Raw genomic sequence first — 12793 nt, 5'->3', positions numbered from 1 at the left:
AATTTATTTATTCAAATTTATCAGAGTTAAATACCATCCTATTTACCTCTGCCCAATCATATACTTTGTTAAGGTATCTATGTAGTGCATTCTATCTTCATCACAAGTAATTTCTCTACTTATTCTTGTGTTATCGGCGAAACTACTCACTACCGATTCCTTAACATCACTGTCTATGTGTGCAATCATAATAACAAACAGCAATGCAGCTAGCACCATACCTTGTGGCACACCAGATATTACCTTAGTTTTATCCGATTTCTCATTGATTGCAATAACTATCTGTTTTCTGTTGTGTAAAAATTCTTTTAACCATCTTCCTACTTTGTCCGCTATATTATGTTTTCTAATTTTCTAAGCTAATATATTATGATCTACCTTGTCAAAAGCTTTTGCAAATTCTAGATAAACCACATCTGTTTCTTTTCTGTTTTTCATATTTTTGTATATGTTCTCACGGTGGACTAATAGTTGGGTTTGTGTACTCTTTCTGTGTACAAAACCATGTTGTCCTATATTAAACAATTTTTTTTTTATTAAATATTTCATAATATTTTCCTTCATTACCCTTTCATACACTTTCATAATATGTGATGTTAGACTCACAGGCCTATAATTACTTACCTCTAGTCTTGATCCACTTTTGAAAGTAGGGGTAATATATGCTAATTTGTGCTCATCATAAATCTTGCCTGTATCTACACTTTGTCTTAATAATATTGCAAGTGGCTTTGCGATAGAATGAACACTTTCTTTAACAAAATAGCAGGGACACCACCAGGCCCAGCTGCAGCTCCATTGTTAATTTCATTAATAGCCTGCACAATATCGGCTTCATTAATATCTGTCTGATAAATATTCACTATTTTCATCCCTTATTTCTGTATCATTATCTTCATTATCAATTCTAGGGATAAATTCTCTTTTATATCTTTCTGCCAATATGTTGCATATTTCCTTTTTTTCATTCGTTAATCTCCCTTCAACTCTTAGAGGGCCTATTTCTATTCTTCTTTTATTCATCTTTTTCGCCTACGAGTACAATAGTTTGGGGGTTTGCTTGATATTTACTAGGGTTTTTTCTTCCAAGTCCCATTTTTCATTTTCTTTTGATTGTATAATCTTTTGTTCAGCATTTTCTATCATACTCTTTATTTCCATCACGTTCCATGTATTTTTTTCTTTTGTAAGACCTTTTTTCCACTTTCTGATTTTCTGGAACAAGATCCTTCTGTCTCTAGGCATGACTGATGTTTACTTATCTTCTCGGTATATATTTATCCACTATTTTCTCTATTATTTTATATAATATCTCCGTATTTACCTGTATTTCATCACTTACGAAAATGTTATCCCAATTTTTGTTTAATTCTTCATTTATTTCTTACCATTTTATATTTTTACTATAGAAATTGTATTTTCCATATCCTTTCCATTTTTCCATCTCTTGCTTACCTCTTTTCACTTGCTTTGGAATGGACTGTTAATTCTATGACATTATGGTCTGAAATACTTGCATTATAAACTATTATTTCTTTAACATAATTCACCTCGTTCACAAATACTAGGTCTAAAGTATTTTCTTTTCTTGTTGGCTGGTGATTTATTTGTTGAATGTTGTATCCTAGTAGCATATCTAATAGCTTTTCAAATTGCCTCTTTATCTTCGGCACTACTATTACTCTCTTTTTTTTATATGTATAAATACAACCACAATCTCCTATTCATTCTTTCCAATCTATGAAAGGAAAGTTAAAGTCTCCGGATAGGAGAATAGTCCAGTCTATGTGATTTCTACATATATCATCCAATTTTTCTATTATTGTGTCAAACTCTTTAGTATTAGGGGGTCTATATATTACTATGTTCATTAATTTTTCAGATTCAAATTCTACCGCTATTAGTTCACATTCTGAGTTACTATATTTCTCATATATTTTTCCTTGTTTTATGTCTTTCCCATATATTGCGGTTCCCCCTTGATTCCTATTTTTTCTATCTGATCTATAAGTTTGGAACCCTTTTATTTGATCATCATTACCAGTCTCTTGGGAATACCAGGTTTCACTTATATTCATTATATCTATTTTCTTGTTAAATTGGGTTAGTTCTTCTAAGAACTCTATTTTTTCTTTTTGAGTTATTTAATATGGGTAATAAAAAGGATTTTCCCATGTCTCTTTCCTGTTCTGGTATGTTGTTCTTTTCTTCATTTCCAGAAATTCTGACGTTAAAAAATCCAACCTTTCCAATATATTTGATCTCTCCGTATCTGCACCATCCTCTAGCACCGTATATACAGTATTTGTCTCTTGAGCTGTATCTTGGAGCTGATGCTTGCAAATTCTTTGCTGACACTCCATAGCGCGAAACCTAATAAAGAGTCATTTATAATCATACAAATTACCTCCTCAATAACGGCTTTCTTATTTTTTCTGACAAATGGCAAATGTGCAGTGATTGATTTACACCAAACACGAACACTGATTCAGTAGAAATGGACTCTTAAGTGTGGTATTGCCTGTTTGTAAAGGGACTATGTCTATTTACTCCGAAGTTTATTCACTTCAGAGAAAGTGTTTTTTGGTAAATTTTATTGATTTTCGTTAATTTATTCCTTAGCTAAGTTAAGCAAAAAATTGTGTGAATTTTTACAAAAATTTGACCAAAGGTGGACTTTTGAATTGGCAATAAGTAATACAATTTTGGGAGAGATAAGAATGCAAATTTGAGGATCTTTTATCATGCAAAAAATTATATGATTTTGGGAGAGATAGGAATGTAAATCTGGGAGGGATAGGAATCTAACTTTTGGGGACATAGTAATGCAAATTTTGGAGAACCACCATGCAACCCATAGTAAATGATTAGGTAAATGAAATTCCACATTTTCATTAAAGCATTATTACATATTAGGGCAAAATGTGTGGCCATAACACTGTCAAGGCATCATTAACAAGTCTAGGGCACCATAAAGGGGAATTTGGTACCTGTAGACTTTTGAATTTCAGTTAGCGATGATTTTCGCTTAGTGTCAGGTCCCCAGGAACGGAACTTCTGCCATTAATCGAGAGCTGCCTGTATTGTGCATCAGCAACATGGATGAAACTCAACCGCAAATAATAGTGGAGAAAAAATGATTTTAATAAAATATACTGGCCATGAAAGAACACATTTTGTTTTTGTTTTCACCCCAATAAAAGATAAATACAAATATCTCTTAGTATTATGAAATAGGATGAAAACAGCAAATGGAATCTGTTTTTTTACACAAAAAACATGCTCCCGACACCATCTATTATTGAAAAAATAACTTAATCTACTTCGCAACAAGATGTATTTAGAGTCATTTTTCAACTTAAAAGCACTTCATATAACAATAAAAAACCTTGTCCCATATAGAGTTTCTAGAGGTCTATTTAAGCTAAATAGAAGCAAGAAAATAACTGAATTGAGTTAGAGCAAAATAAATCTGCCTCTGCCCTCAGCTGAGTTTTCCAAACCAAAGCATCAATTGCTTTTTTTGTATTTTATAATACTATAGTAATATTTTAAACTACATACAGTATTATTGGGTACAGTGAAGTAAGGCATAAGTACCTTTTTAAAAGAGCCAAGGAAAAGATGCATATTCGTTATGTTTGTATTTTATGAGGGTCTCGGTGCTTAGGCTAAGTACTGATAACCAGACAACAGGTACATATATTAATAAAAAAAATTATTAAATTTAGTTCACAACAAGACGTATTTAAGTCCTATTTCAACTTAAAAATTCTTCATATAACGAAAAATAACCTTGTCCCATATAAATAGTTTCAGTGATTAATTTACATTAAACAGAAGCAAGAAAATCACTCTGAATTCAGTTAAATACAGTAAAATAATCTTACCTCTGCCCTCAGCTGTCTTTTTCCAAAACATGATCTGTTTGTTTGTATTTTATAATGCAATATAAAACTACATATAGTATTATTGGATACAGAAAAGTAAAGGATAACTTTTTGAAAGAGCCAAAGAAAAGATTTATATTTGTTATGTCAGTATTTTGCGAGGTATTATCTTACTTAAGCCACTGATACAGACGGTGCTATGAACCCTAGGGAGGGTAAAACCCAACTATGAGCCTTCATACTTCTTGCAAAGATTCCGCCTCTTCCTCTTCATTGCCTATGTTAGCTAAGGTTTCTTAGCTGCAGTATGATGGGAGACCGAGATCCTTCGTAAGGCCATGTTGTATGGTGCATTCTGACACCTCACCCAACACACAGGGTTCCATTGCTTCAATTCATTGCTGGTAATACTTGGATTTACCATTACAATATGTTTAACAAGCCATCAGTCTTCTCGTATGCATTCCATGCATGTCGAGACTCCTTCCTTTGCACTGCCATCTTGAGTTCCCTCCCCTCAGCTCAGTTACACCAAGTGGGGACCATATTTTTAGTGACTGCTAACTCCTTTGCCATGGCCAACATTGACTTGCCGTCGGAAAGTGATTTATCTGGCATACTAGCTGATAGGCCAAGTTGGAGTGCTTGATATGCAGTCCTAAAATTTTTTGCGATGACGGTAAATGCCAATTACCCTGTACCCCTTAAACTAAAATGCTTATAACTCTATTTTACAAGTTCGCTGCCTAATTTAGTAGTTAGAACAGCTAACCAAAAATTGGTGATGACTGAAAACTGACAATAATTATGGTAATAAATAGCATTTAGTGTGTCATAAGTGCCAATAAACCACTTATTGGCACCGTTAACCGCTTATCGGTGCCGATAAACTGCTTACTGATGCCGAAAATCTGGTTAACAACGTCGTTAGCCAAGTGCCGTAAAACCGGAACGCGGTTAACTGATGGAGCCAATAAGCAGCAGGTGCCTGTATACCATAAATTATCATACTAAAACTATTTAATATCAGTTCAAACAAAAAATGCACCCCAGACTATCCTCCCAAAAATAGGTACGTCATCTTAGGTTAGTACCCTTTTACAACTTTTACTCTTTTGTATATGTGCCCCTAAAATGCTTATAACAATGATTTACTCAATTTAAAATATTAATATTAATGTAAACAGAAAAATATCAATAAAATGATGTAAGTTATTTTTTAAAATGTTGCATGCAGAACTGTTTGATTTAACTTTTCATAGAAAATGTTGACTTACATCAAATACATTTAGATTCCTGTTATAAATATTATGCATACTTGTAAGTTTAGTACTGCAATGTAATCTACTTTATGGGAACTGTAATTAATGGTAATTAATCAGCTATCTCAGCTTTGCCATAGCTCTCATAAGCAGTTGAGCTCTTAGCCCAATTCTAGAGGAATTATACTGATGCGTAAATACTTAATGTGGTTTCCAAGCAAATATTAAGCAAACAATAGTTGCCTGCCTATATTAACAAATCTTGAATCATAAGACCTAATAAACATGGAACTATGTGAGTGGTATAGCTTTAATGACAAAAAATTCTATGCTTCAATGTTATTTACTTGATTATTTTTCTTCTTCCAGACATCACCACGAAGACCTTTAACAGGAGCTCTAGCCAAAAAGGTTAAAGAGCCTTTAAATGAAAACACAGCCTCTTTTAGTTTTATGACATGGCTTGGAAGTGTCACAGAAAGAATTAACCAAGCAATGCACTTTGGGTTTAGTGGTAAACCTGAGCCACTTGTTTTTCACATGCCCAAGTTATTTTTTGATTGTCTCATGGAAAGAATAAATGCTAGATCAAAAAAGAAAAGACTCCCCAACTTGACACAGCAGTTCCAAAGAAGAGATGCTGTCCCACTTGGTAAGTTTACAAAGTACACTTGGAAAATTGTTGATGACATGCACGTTCGTCAAATCTTTGATATTCCAAATATGAGACTTGAAACAACGCGCAGTTTCATTCAGAATCGTGACGGAACTTATAGATTGTTTCAGAGACCTGAAGAGGACAATATATTTGCAAAGGGATCACCTAACCAACCCCTGATACAGCCTAAAGAATACATAACAAGACTGAGAGTAGGATCATGTGGCTTAGGGCATAAGGACCCTACACCTTTTATTATAGAATGGATCCCAGATATCTTGCCAAAATCTTCCATAGGGGAGCTGAGAATAAAATTTGAATTTGATCACTTTGTCAGTGGCCAGCTCATTACAATGAGAGATGTAAGAGGAACTGTCAAAGGCCCTCTCATAGCACCCAGACCACAACAGCAGCACCAACAGCAGACCACAGTGCAAGCATCAGCTCAGAGAATTTCAGCAACAGAACATGTTATAAGTATACCAATTACTTCAGAGGCTATGCAGTCACCTGAAAACATAGCCACCATACTTACTTTCTAAAGGCTTAACCTTCTAGTCACACATTTTTAAATATGTACATAATTATAAATCCATATCATACACAAATTATAAGATGTTCATAGTGATTCTGTAGATTTGGCTGTCAGTCTTATCTTAGATTTCATGTAATTTGTAAAAAGTCTCATGTTTTTTAGATTCTAATGTGTATATTTTTGGAAAATATATTAATTCTAAAACTACCAAAATTCATTTTACATTTTTGTGTTGAAGTATGATGTTAGATGGAAGTTTAAAAAATTGTAATTTGGCATATGTAAAAAATGTGTAAAATTAACAAGATTGGTGTGTTTCATACTGTACTAAATGATTTCCCATATAATTTGACTCGTTAATGAGTAAATTCTGAGGGAGACCATCCATACTTGAGACCAGTACTATATGTAAGACTTGAAAATTTTTTTAAAAAATCAATCTCCCGAAAAACTTTGTGATGCTATATCCTGAACATCAAGATCACATAAATTAGCATTAACAATCATAACCCATTTTAAGTTTCATCAAAGAACAGAATAATCAAGACAAACATGGAATAAATAGAACAGGATAACAAAAATAAAGGTGATGATATGTAGGGATATTAGGGATAGCTACAGTGAATACGATCATTTGAATGAAAAACCAACACCATCTCACCAATCTGACATGACTTAATCAAAGAGGGAAGACTCAAAGTTCTTGCCAAAGAAATAATAGCAGACAATAAATCTAGAAAGTAAGAGACTACTGTAGACTATGTAAATACTATATAAATTTTCATAATAATATTCATTGATTGGATACTTACCCACTGTTCAAGTTAGCTTACATCTCCGCACCGACACACGTGTCAGCATCTAAACAAAAGATTGTCTATATGACTGTCTAGTACACCTATTCTCCACCAGGTGTGTTTTTAATATTTTAGCTCATCAGAATTCTCCTTGACAGCCCACTATGTTGTGAGGAGGCTGGATGGGGGTTTACTTTAACAGTATTTTAAACCAAGTTAGTATAAGCTTGAGAACATTAGCCTGTAGCATCAGTAACGAGTTAAATCTAACACTTCCTCACTAAACAACCCGTGGGTGCCAAAAACCTTTAAAGCTGGCTTCACAAACTCCTTAAGGTGGCACCAAAAACACACCAAGCTGGCCCCTCAACCTCTCAAATAGAGCGGCAGCTTGCTGAAATGGTGGGGACCTGCCAGACATAAGTGTGACACTTTGTGTGATGATTCTTTACACCCTAATCAACAAATCTGGTTGTAGATATTTAAAATTTAGGTTTGCATTCTCGAGAAGCCACGCCCTTTGCGGGGTTCAGCAAATTCTCATTTTCCACCATAGACTTATCATTTGAACAAAGTCTGAATCATCTTGCAGTTTTATTTATGGTGCCGAGTTGATTTTTCTCACTTTCAAATGGACCAGACATGTTTTTGTGTACTAAGTATTTGGAGTGTTCAGCATTTATGTTGCGGGCGAATAAAAGAAATTTTTTGAAAAACGGTTTTCTGTTAAAAAATTTTCTTCCTTTACAAGCTATCCTTTCATGTGTACACATTTGAAGAAAAACTTAGAAAATAATGAGTTTTTTCAGCACCGACATGGACAAGTGCTATATAGATGAGTAAAGCCCTGTCCACACGGTCGAACTTTGCCCAACAGACTTTGTTCGATGTGACGTCAGAAGCAGAGAAACTGCGGATAAGGCTCTGACTTTTCCCACTTCCGACGTCACATCGAACAAAGTCTGTCGGGCAAAGTTCGACCGTGTGGACGGGGCTTACCCATGAAGTGTTTAGAGAAGCACACATTCTTGTGTATTTGCTACACATTGTACAGCTGCGTGCATCCAAGTCCAACCTTTCCACAAGAACATCTTTTGCATCCACTGTCAGTCTTACACATGCACTTAACCAGGATCTGGTGGTTTCATCCTTTGTCCAGCCCCAGTTTTCTGGAGAAGGTGCTGCTTGCTGTGGCTGATCACAGGTGGCTCAGATACCTGTAAGATAGGCTGCATGTTTTGAATGCTGCAGTAAGGCATCTTGTGTTGGTGGAATGCCATCCATTGACTTGCTTCTTTGGCAGAACAGCTCCTTGCGTGCTTCATTGACAAACTCCAGCTGGCTGGTTTTGTCATATAAGACAAATGTGTAGCATTCCAGGTGCTTGAGGTGATCCCCATCAATGTCTATGGGAGTGTAAGGATGCTCTGCCATCAGAATAAAGCCATCTGTCACCTCAGAATAGCACTTCTATGCGTCCCAAGCGGTTTATTTCCCTCTTCCATAGAAAGACTGTGAAGTGTCGCAACCAGTAAAACTGTGAAATGCAGGCAATACCACACACTTCTCCTTTCCCAAGGCCTGAGTAACAGCATTGATGTGGATGTAGGTAAACTTCTTCCCTACTCCAAAGGCCACCCATATGTCTGCTGCTGGACATATGTTTCTGAGATGGTAGAACTTTCCAAGCAGGATGATGACGTCAGTGTCAACGGTGCGTACCAAGCATTTTGCAGAGCCATTCTTCAAAGCATCTTGCAAGTGAAGGACAACATGAGTGTCCAATCACATTGCAGCATACTGTGGTTTGACCCCGTCATGACAATCCCCTAACCACGTGTGGCAATGACTTCCTTTCTCTGGGGGAAACTTGGTCTTTACAATTTTGTCTGAGAGGAATGCAAACAGTTCCTGCTTGTTGTCTGAGTCTCTGAGAAAGTCATGCCCTTTTACAGCAATCTTTTTCTGACCCTTGACCTTTTTGCGTGTTCCTTTTCCCCTCTTTTCTCTTGCCGATTCCTTGGTGCTGTTCTTTGTATACATGTCCCAAACGACATCCAGTCTTTGAGCACTCCAGCTGGTTTCTGAGGTAGGGAAGAAACACAACATCAACGTATTCTTCAAACATTGAAACCCCACCAATTGGCAAAAATGAAAATACCTCATTTCTGTATACATTGAGAAATTTAGACTGACAAATCTTTGCAGAAGTCTTCCTCTAATGTAAATAAAGAAAATTACACATTGGTTTGTAAATGTTTTTCATTATTACTCTCTATCACAATTTGAGTTGAAATGTGGAAAAAAATATATGATTATTTGGAAAAAAATTTTAATAAAATACAATATTAAAGATATATATAGAAATCAATGTGTCATTCTGTAGAGGATATGATGACAAACAAATAACAGCAAACAGAATTTGTCTATCATAATTACAACCAGAGTTATAAGCTTTTGAAAAAAGGGTCTGGCAGTCATTTTGGATCCATTACCATAGAAACGATGAGACTAAAAATTCACAAAACCAACTTTTTTTTTGGCTTCTCTAATCAAACTACATTAAGCTAAGTATAATAGCATTCCATAAAGCAACAAACAAACAAAAATTTTGGGGGCTCCCCCAATTAATAACAAACAAAGCTCAGATGGGGACTGGCTGGACAATACAAGCATAGGAGTCTGAAAAGATCACATCTGATGAACTTGGAATGGTAAAAAAATGGACTCAGCATCATCCAAAACCCCTAAGATGAGGCTCACTTTACCCCCTTCTGACCTGACCCTGCGAGGGGCATGGCATCTCAGACCGCAAACCTAAATTTTAAATATCCACAACTAGAACTGTTCATTAAGGTCTAAAGAATCACTACACAAAATGTCCCACTTATGTCCGGCAGGTCTCCATCTGAGCTTTATGTCTTAAAGCTGCTACACTATAAGCTAATGCAGATAACATTCAATATACTGAGCAAAAGTTAAATAAAAGATAAAAACTTCAACACTCTAAACTGAGACTCCATTTCAGCAGGTCCAAAGCTTGTTAATCTCAAGTTCGTCTCTTCACAGGAAAGAGAAAAGAAACCGAATCTTCTACTGAAGACAGTTTAAGCACTGAATAAGCACCTGTATCGCAAGAGGTGATGCCCTGCAGCTTCATAAAAAACCAGAAGACAAGCCCTGGCAAGCCTGAAGGGAGCTTTGTCTGCCCAAGTACAAGACAACTTACAAAGCATGCTATAATTGAAGGAGAAAACGGGTTCTCTTCTCAAACTATTTCAAGGGCGCCAAAATACTTGAAGACGAAGCATGACCTATTCTCTATGTGACCTTTTTCCTCAACTAAATGAGGATACAGGAAAGCACAACACTCCAGCAAACGTCGACCAAACTGAAGATCCTACGTTTCACACTTCTTCCAGCAGAGGGTGACAGGAAGAGACAGCTGGCGACAGGAGGCAACACCTGGCAACAGAAGGTGGCAGCAGCTGATTACCTGCATCGCATCCATGACTTGATGAAAGGTCAATAGTCTGAAGCGACTCAGCCAAGTCCACACAAGTCAACCGAGTGAAAGTAAACGGCATAAAAAAAAAAAAAAATGGGAATTGTTGGGAGGCGGGGGGGAAAAAAAAAAAAAGAGTTACGACGACTCTCCTACCTTGTCCCAAAGCGAGTCAACAGACAGAGCAATTCCATACGACACATCCTTAGAAAGCTATGTACAGTAATAGTACCCCGAAGTTTCGAGTAAGTTTGACACGGTCTCTAAAAATGCTAATAAATGCTTGCTTCTAGAGTTTGAACCCTAATGATGCTCCCTAAGTATTAAGCAAACTTTTGAATGAAATTAAAGTTACTGTAATTTGCTTTAATACATACATATCCATTTTCATCCGTTTACTAGTTATCCCCAATTCATGGGATGCTATTTTCTTTTTCCCTCAGAGTAAAAGAAGTTTTCTTTGTGTCACTAGGTAAACTTCATAAGTCAGTCATAACAAAGGTACACAATTCAATAAAATAAAGAAAAATGTTATTGTTATAATACAATTAAGTTTGTTCATACTTACCTGGCAGATATATATATAGCTGTATTTCTGACGTCCGACAGAATTTCAAAACTCGCGGCACACGTAGTGGGCGGCCAGGTGGTAGTACCCATTCCCGCCGCTGGGAGGCGGATATCAGGAACCATTCCCATTTTCTGTTCATATTTATTCATGACCCTTGTCTCTTGAGGGGAGGAGGGTGGGCACTCTAATTATATATATCTGCCAGGTAAGTATGAACAAACTTAATTGTATTATAACAATAACATTTTGTTCATGAAACTTACCTGTCAGATATATATATAGCTGAATCCCACCTTCGGATGGTGGGTAGAGACAGAATAGGATTTTTAGGAAACTTAAATTAAGTAAAAGATTTACTTCTTGGTTCCTTACCTGATAGCAAAGTAGACTCTGTGATTACTGTCACTTAAGCCTGCTTCTGCTTTTATCAGAGTTGCCAGCCAGGTTTGGACCTGTAGTGCTGGTGCACTCTGGATGCTCTGCCAACGGGGACGTGACCTCAATGTGACAAGACCATCTAGCCAAACATATGGCAGTAACACAGCAACCGACCACCACCTGACCAACTAACCAAAAAAACCCTGACAGTTAAACTAAGGAATGGGAGATTTCCACAGAAGATCTCACCATCAACCAAAAACACAATAAAAAACTAACCTAACTAAGCTAAGGGATAGGGAGAGAGCTACCTTCAGCCCCCAAAACTGTGTCTGCCGAAATGTAAGGCCCCAAAGAACTACAGTTCTCGTAAATCGTTCTCACATCCTAGAGGTAATGTGAGGCGAATACGGAATTGCTCCTCCAAAAGGTGCTATCAAGTATATCTTTGATAGACATATTCCTTTGGAAGGCAAGAGAAGTAGCTACGGCTCTGACTTCGTAAGCTTTCACTTTAAAGAGGCTCAAATCAGTCTTCTGGCAAGATGAATGAGCCTCTTTAATGACGTCCCTCAAGAAGAAAGCAACAGCATTCTTCGACAACGGCAAATCTGGTCTCTTCACCGAGCACCAGAGATTACCTGAGGGACCTCTTATCTCTTTAGTTCTATTAACATAGAACTTGACAGCCCTGACAGGGCACAGGGCTCTCTCTGGTTCTTGACCCATGAGACTCGACATTCCTTTGATTTCAAAGCTCTTCGGCCAAGGATTAGACGGGTTCTCGTTCTTAGCCAAGAAAAGACGGGCTCAACGAGCAGACAGCGTTGTCCCCCTTGAAGCCCACTAGGCTACTGAACGCTTGGATTTCACTAACTCTCTTCGCCGTCGCCAGAGAAGCTAGGAAAAGCGTTTTCCTCGTCAAGTCCCTTAGAGAAGCTTCATTGAGAGGCTCAAAGGGACTTAGCATAAGATGTTTCAAAACCACATCGAGATTCCATGATGGTGGTCTTGCTTGTGGAATCTTGGAGGTTTCGAACGACCTTAAGAGATCGTGTAGATCCTTATTGTCGGAGAGGTCCAGTCCTCTGTGGCGAAAAACGGCAGACAACATACTCCTATAACCTTTAATTGTAGGAACTGCCAATTTCTGCACATTTCTTAGATAGAGTAAGAAATCTGCTATCTGGTTCACAG

The 12793-nt window shown here is 36.8% G+C and overlaps 1 protein-coding gene across 1 annotated transcript in view; it reads left to right on the top strand.

Moving 5' to 3' along the window:
• Nucleotides 1-6546, top strand: part of LOC135205522 (uncharacterized protein C2orf42-like) — a 125997-nt gene extending 119451 nt beyond the window's left edge. Inside the window, 1 exon segment of the mRNA XM_064236269.1 lies at nucleotides 5522-6546. Coding sequence (XP_064092339.1) covers nucleotides 5522-6352 — 831 coding nt within the window. The 3' untranslated portion in view covers nucleotides 6353-6546.
• Nucleotides 6547-12793: the final 6247 nt, after the last annotated feature.

The sequence above is a fragment of the Macrobrachium nipponense genome, chromosome 24 (genome assembly GCF_015104395.2).
Source record: "Macrobrachium nipponense isolate FS-2020 chromosome 24, ASM1510439v2, whole genome shotgun sequence".
NCBI classification, from domain to species: Eukaryota; Metazoa; Arthropoda; class Malacostraca; order Decapoda; family Palaemonidae; genus Macrobrachium; species Macrobrachium nipponense.
The sequence above is the reverse complement of the archived record's forward strand: the minus strand, read 5'-3'. Positions and strand labels throughout refer to the sequence as shown.